General features: G+C 45.9%; 2 protein-coding genes across 2 annotated transcripts in view; one reads left to right on the top strand and one right to left on the bottom strand.

Moving 5' to 3' along the window:
* The window catches only part of LOC107120427 (chromosome unknown open reading frame, human C9orf43), a 25970-nt gene extending 23867 nt beyond the window's left edge, over window positions 1–2103 (bottom strand). Inside the window, exon 1 of the mRNA XM_015423126.1 lies at window positions 2095–2103. The gene's annotated coding sequence lies outside the window, so the exon portion shown is untranslated. The remainder of the gene's footprint in view (window positions 1–2094) is intronic.
* Window positions 2104–2201: 98 nt separating this feature from the next.
* On the top strand, window positions 2202–6250 carry POLE3 (polymerase (DNA directed), epsilon 3, accessory subunit). Its single transcript, XM_015423121.1, has 5 exons — window positions 2202–2396; window positions 4220–4294; window positions 4580–4665; window positions 5181–5299; window positions 5401–6250. The coding sequence occupies exons 2-5, from the start codon at window positions 4229–4231 to the stop codon at window positions 5571–5573; spliced, it is 444 nt and encodes a 147-aa protein (XP_015278607.1). The 5' UTR covers window positions 2202–2396; window positions 4220–4228; the 3' UTR covers window positions 5574–6250.
* The last annotated feature ends 244 nt before the right edge of the window (window positions 6251–6494 follow it).

The following is a 6494-nucleotide window of genomic DNA, read 5'->3' on the forward strand; positions in this document are numbered from 1 at the left end:
TCGGAGACCCTGTCTCCAGTTTGGGAGATTTCTGGAGATTTGGAGATGAAGCTTGGGGAGGGAAAGACCGTAGCAGGGTATTAGGCTACCAGCCTTTGATGGGGCTCCATTGGTACTGGCGCTGAGGGTGACGAGCCTACGGGTGTTCCTGGATGCCTCATTGATTATGGAGGCCCAGGCCCAGGTCACTGCCACTGCCAGATCTGCCTTTTTCCATCTGAGGCAGGTCAGCCAGTTGGCCCCATATCTCTACCCCCAAGATCTGGCTGTGGTGACCTATGCAACAGTCACTTCCAGATTAGATTGCTGTAATTCTCTCTCTGTGGGGCTTCCCTTGACTCTGCTCTGGAGACTGCAGCTTGTGCAGAACGCAGTGGCACAGGTACTGATGTCACTGCCTGTGCAGGCACATATCCACCCAGTGCTGCATGACCATCACTGGCTGCCTATTCCAGATCCGTGTATTGGTGCTTATCTTTAAAGCCCTATATGGCCAGGGGCCTGTATATCTTTGAGACCGCCTCTCCCTATATGAACCCCGTAGATCATTGCGTTCAGCCAATCAACATCTCCTGGTAGTCCCTGGCCTAAAGGATGTCTGACTTGCCTCAGCTAGGGCCAGGGCTTTTTTGGCCCTGGCCCCTGCTGGGTGGAATGAGCTACCTTATGAGATCAGGGCCCTGCAGGGCTCATTACAGTTCCGCAGAGCCTGCAAGACAGAGCTCTTCCACCAGGCCTTTAGTTGAGGCAGCGGGCATCCATCCTGTTTGGGCCTCCCCCCCCTCCAAGTGACCGCAGATCCTGGAAGACCAAATTGGGACCACACTATCTGCCGTTGTTCAAATATTGATGATTTTATGGAATTAGACTGATAGTTTTATAGATTTTAATTGATTACTGTAAGATATTTTAGATTGTAAATCTACCTAAATCACAGATCTATATACATATTTATATGTTGGTACCCGCCCTGAAGGAGCTGTGGTGGCTCAAGTGGTTAAGACGCTGAACTGCAGGCTGTGGAAGGTAGGTAGTTCAGCAGTTCAAGACCCGAGTGTGCCGCATCCCATCTCTAGTTCCAGCTCCTGCCAACCTAGCGGTTCGAAAGCAAGAAATTGCAAGTAGATAAATAGGTACCACTTCGGTGGGAAGGTAACAGCTTGTTCCGTGCGCCTTGGTGTTTAGTCATGCCACCCACATGACCACGGAAACGTCTTCGGACAGCGCTGGCTCTTCGGCTTTGAAACGGAAGAAGAGGAGGAGGAGGAGGAGGAGGAGGAGGAGATTGGATTTATACCCCGCCCTTCACTCTTTTTCAAGAACAGCTCTTATCAGAACTACGGCTTGCCCAAGGTCATCCAGCCAGGTGCAAGTGGAGGAGTGGGGAATCAAACCCGGTTCTCCCAGATTAGAGTCTGCGCATTTAACCACTACACCAAACAAAGATGAGCATCGCAACCCTAGAGTCGGATTCAACTGGCTTTCGAGCAAGGGAACCTTTACTTTTATCTTTTTACCTGCCCTGAGCCTACAAATGGGGGGAGGACAGGATATAAGTAGAACAAAATAAATAAATAAATAGTACCATACAATTCACTCTCCAAAGCAGCCATTTTCTCCAGGGGAACTGATATCTGTTGTCTGGAAATCGGCTGTAATTCCAGGAGATCTCCAGGCCCCACCTGGAGATTAGCAGCCTTAAAACACTCTGAACCAAGGCCAAACTGCCTTGCTTAATGAGAAGTCGGAAAAGAGTACCCTATACTCAGGAAGCCTCCCCACCACCATCTCGTATATTCCCTCGATACTTAAGAGAAAAACATTAGCAGCCCTCACATAGAATACTCTCAAGCAGGGCCTTCTTCCCGCCTTTTTTGCCTCTGCTATCCCCCCACCCCCGTCCCACCGACGTCTAAAGACTGGCACACTCAGACCCCCGCCTTGGCCTAAGTCCTAAGAGGTTTTCCTTATGTTGCCAGGCAACGCTGAACGCTCTCAACTAGCTTCCGCCACATCACTCCCTACAAATAGAAAAACAGAAAGGCTAAAGTGACGCAGAAGCCCCAGCATCCGGCAAACAGGAAAAACTATTACCGCTCTATCCTCTGCTTGCTCTATGATAAGAAACCCTGACAACCTAGAACAAGTGACTATCTGTTTTATACCGGAAGTACTCCTCAGAAAGAGAGGCGTGTAGCAGTCAGTTTGGACCTTCTCTCTCTCTCTCTCTATGACAATGGGCTAGAGTTAAGTCGTGCCGGTGAAAGCAAAGCTGTATGCTCGTAAAAGCCTGTTGCGCAGCACGCTGGGACGGAGGAAGGGGGCGGGGCTTAGCGGAGTGCGGTTAGGAGCAACGAGTCGCTTTCCTTCGCGCGCCTTTCGAGCGGCGGCGGACGGTGAGCTAGGGGATTTGGGTTTCTCTGGGTATGGGAAAGGAGGGATTCCGCTTCTCCCTCTAGCGAGAGGGGGGTTGTCTAATTGGTTTGCATTCTGTGCATGCTTAGAGATTGGCTTTTCCTTAATAGAAGCAGCATTTCCTACTACGCGGAGTGGGTTCACATACCTTCCTCCTACAGCTCAAGAGAGTGTTAATTGGCCCTCCTGTGAGTGGGTCTGCATTCTTGGGGAACCTCCCATCTCTCCCTGGAACCCATTTTTATCCTGCTCTTTCTCGAAGAACTTAGCGATTGCTTTTCTTCCATTTTGTCCTCACAACAATCCTGTGAAGTAGGTTAGGATGAGTGGGCCAAGGAATCTTGGTGACCTTTGTGATGTGGTGTTGATTTGAGCTTCTCATGAGTATGCCCCCCCCAGTATGTAATAGCTAGTGGTGTCTAAGCATATTCATATTAACCTGTCTTATACAGTCACATTATTGGTTCATCTATGTCTCTGCTGGCTGCATAGGTTCCTAGGCAGGGATTTTCTATGGCCTGAGATCCTTTGGAGATGAAAGAGAGTGAGCTGGACCTAACTCTCCCTATTTGCTAGGGATTGCTCTCTCTAAGCCTGTTGGTAAGGTTCAAAATCACATACCTCAAGGGCAGGGAGAGACTCCCCAGTGCAGAGCCTAATAGCCAATTTGTATTTCATATATTAGTGCAAGGGTTGCCTATTACATTTTATCGTGCCCTTCCTCCGTGGAGTCCAGGGTTATGCTCATGGCTTTCCCTTTCCCCTGGAGCCAGTAGGGTAGTGGTTAAGAGTGGTGGACTCTAATCCCCACTCCTCCACATGAAACCAGCTGGGTGACCTTGGGCCAGTCACAGTTCCTTCAGAGTTCTCTCAGCCCCTAAAAATAAGTCTAGCTCGCCACCAGCACAATGCTGAGAGCTAAAACTTGTGGCTGCCAGACAATCCTAGAATCTCGGCTATTCTACACACAATGTCATACGATAATTCCCTTGGAGTCAATGTCTCCAGTTTATGAGCTGAGATTTCTGGTTGTGTGGGGGTTTGAGCCCAGGTGTCACGATCTGGTGCTCTAAACACTACATTTCACTTGCTTCTGTAAATGGGCTAGAAGCATAGTCCTTTATCTTTTATCTTTCCCCAGCCCCCTCTGATTCCTGTCTAGAGATGTAAAATTTCCAGAGATTTTGAAGCTCGGGGAAAAAAACAGTTTTTTTCCGTGTTTTTCCCCCCGGAAAAAAATGTAAACTTTCAGAAAAATTGAAAAAAATGCTACATTAGCACGTCTTTTTTCTTTTCCATATTGAAAGTCATTCTGTTACTTTAGGAACATAAAATATGGCTATGGACATTTTTTCTTGGTATGAAATTATCACAACTAGCATATTAAAAATATAGTGTATCCAAACAATTATTACAAACAGAATACCCACCCACATGCAAAAACAAAACTGAAACCTTTTCCTTTTCTTGTGACAATAGCACCTCCTAAAGGAAGAAATGCATCTTGTTCTTGCATTGGAGAGTTCAGTTTGTAACCCAGGACTTGCTTGTCCTCAGTGCACAGAAATTCGATCAGTCTGATACCATACATATTTTGTAGAAATGATTTGGAAAATATTTGAACACCTTGTCTTAAAATATTTTATTCATCATGTTAAAATAAAATGTTCCATAATCAATTTTTTTCCTTTTTTCAATTTTTCGGGGGGGAAAAACAAAAAAGGCTTCAGGGAAAAAATGGTTTTTTTCCAAATTTTGTGGGTTTTTTCCTGGCCTTCACATCTCTATTCCTGTCTGTTCCCAGTTGTCTACAATGGCTGAACGGCCCGAAGATCTGAACTTGCCCAATGCTGTCATAACCCGCATCATCAAGGAAGCGGTGAGTAAGGGGTGTTTGGAATCTGAGAACCCTGCTGGATCAGACCAATGGCCCATCTAGTCCAGCACTGTGTTTCCCACAGTAACCAAGTGAGTGTACTTGGTAGGGGGTAGTTTTGGAAATCCAACATGAAGTAAGAGTTTGCTTGCGAGTTGGGCAGGCAGCTGAACCAAAGGATCCCATTACATACAACACCCAAACAATCAAATCATTCCTTGGTATCTCTTGGTTCTAAGATGTATTTCCCAGACAAATTAGCATCTCTTTGGTCTCCCCCCCCCCCAGCTTCCTGATGGAGTGAACATATCCAAAGAAGCCAGGAGTGCTATCTCCCGAGCTGCCAGTGTGTTTGTGCTGTATGCCACGTCATGGTGAGTGTTACTTCTGTCAAGGTGCAGAAATATGAATGTATGACTAGTTTACCTGGAGTAGAACTATGTTACCATTTAAGCTGTCTTTCACAAATTTTGTTTGCCACTGGGCTCTGTGGTAAAGCTTCTGCTTTGCAGTCAGAAAATCTCACATTCAATCTGTGACATTTCCTGTTAAAAGTATCAGACAGTAAGTTATGAGAAAGATCTTCTGCCAGTCAGAGTACTAACCATGGTAGATCAGTTGTGCACCAGCTTTCTGTTTAATGCAACTGATGACACAAATATTTAAATTTGGTTTTGTTAGTTCAATCTGCAAAATATTGACAAAGCTCAGACTCCTTTAATAAAAGCACGCACAAACTCTATTTATCTTTCACAACATTTGGCAGCAATGTAGATCTTGTTTACAGGAACTGTAGTGCTTAACTGTAAACAAGATTTCTTTAAAATATACTGTGCCTGTCAGTGATGAATAATTTTCACTTTGCTTTTGCAACCTCACCCTTGTTTAGTGCCAATAACTTTGCAATGAAGGGGAAGAGGAAAACCCTGAATGCCTCAGATGTCCTCTCAGCTATGGAGGAAATGGAGTTCCAGCGATTCATTGCCCCTCTGAAGGAATCTTTGGAAGGTAGCATGGAACTTGTCCCACTGTCCTTCCCCTCTGTTTTCTGCAAATGGGTTCTCCTTAAATATGGGGTGTGTCTAACTTTGGTGCATTTGCTCTCCTAGCCTACAGGCATGATCAGAAAGGCAAAAAAGGAGCAGTGGAGTTAAAAAAGAAAGACAAAGATAAGAAGGAAGATTCTGCGGATCCAGATAAAAACCGGGAGGATGAGAATGAAGATGAGGACGAAAGGATGGAAGAGGAGGAACAAAATGAAGAGGAGGAAGTGGATAACTGAGCAGCTTGATGACAAGTCTGCCGAGGCCAGACATCCTTCACATGTGGAAGGAAGTGATGCTGCCGCACATTTTGCAGTAGACGGCCTTGCTGGTCTGTAAGGCCCACTGCCTTGTTTGGGAAGCCCCAAAACAAAAGTCTCAGACTACAGCTGCTTGGAGCAAAACCTATTTTGGAACAAAATGCCAGGGATGCTGAAAAAAAGGCTGCTTTCTTCCGTTGTCTGGATGGCTTATTAATGTAAAAGACTGGGTGTCGATATGGGTTCAGGATGGAAGCACAAAGATATCCTCTCCAAAACTGGGAGAAATGGACATTAAATAAGTCAGCTTTGCTAATGGTGTCTGAAGTCAATGGTGCTTTGGCGCATCTCTGGCTGGTTGGGTTCAGATTTGAGGTGTTCAAAGCTCAGGTTGTAGAATAGGCAGGGCATTTACACAGAGCAGCCCACCTCGGCTTGTCTCACTGTGCTCCAGCTGTGCCTTCTCTTGATTTCTGAGGATGCTGATTGGGTCTCTTCCTGTCCGATGTGTCCCTGCTGCGGCCATCTTTACCCACAGCTCTGGTTTTCCTGATGCCTTTTCATGATTCAGATTTGGAGTTTTCGATTTCTACTATGAACTATCCAAAGTGTGGTTTGTTAAGATGAAGCTTTTCTTCTAAAGTGATGTCATTAAAAGGACCACAAAACTAAGGCAATGTTTCTCTTAAGTTTATGAACTGCAAGGTTAGGAGAGGCTTGGGTCAGGTTGTCTACAGGAGGATAGTCTTCCTTCAGTCAAGTAGATGGAAGGTTTTCTGGTCAGCAAGTGTGACATTCTCTCCAACTGCAGCCCAAAATGCCACCCAGTGCAGCTCGGGGGTGGGGTCCATGTCCTAGTCTATCACAGTCAAAGGTGAAAAAGAGAAATACCGTATTAGG

The sequence above is a fragment of the Gekko japonicus genome, unplaced genomic scaffold (assembly GCF_001447785.1).
Source record: "Gekko japonicus isolate JY-2015 unplaced genomic scaffold, Gekko_japonicus_V1.1 scaffold454, whole genome shotgun sequence".
NCBI lineage: Eukaryota > Metazoa > Chordata > Lepidosauria > Squamata > Gekkonidae > Gekko > Gekko japonicus.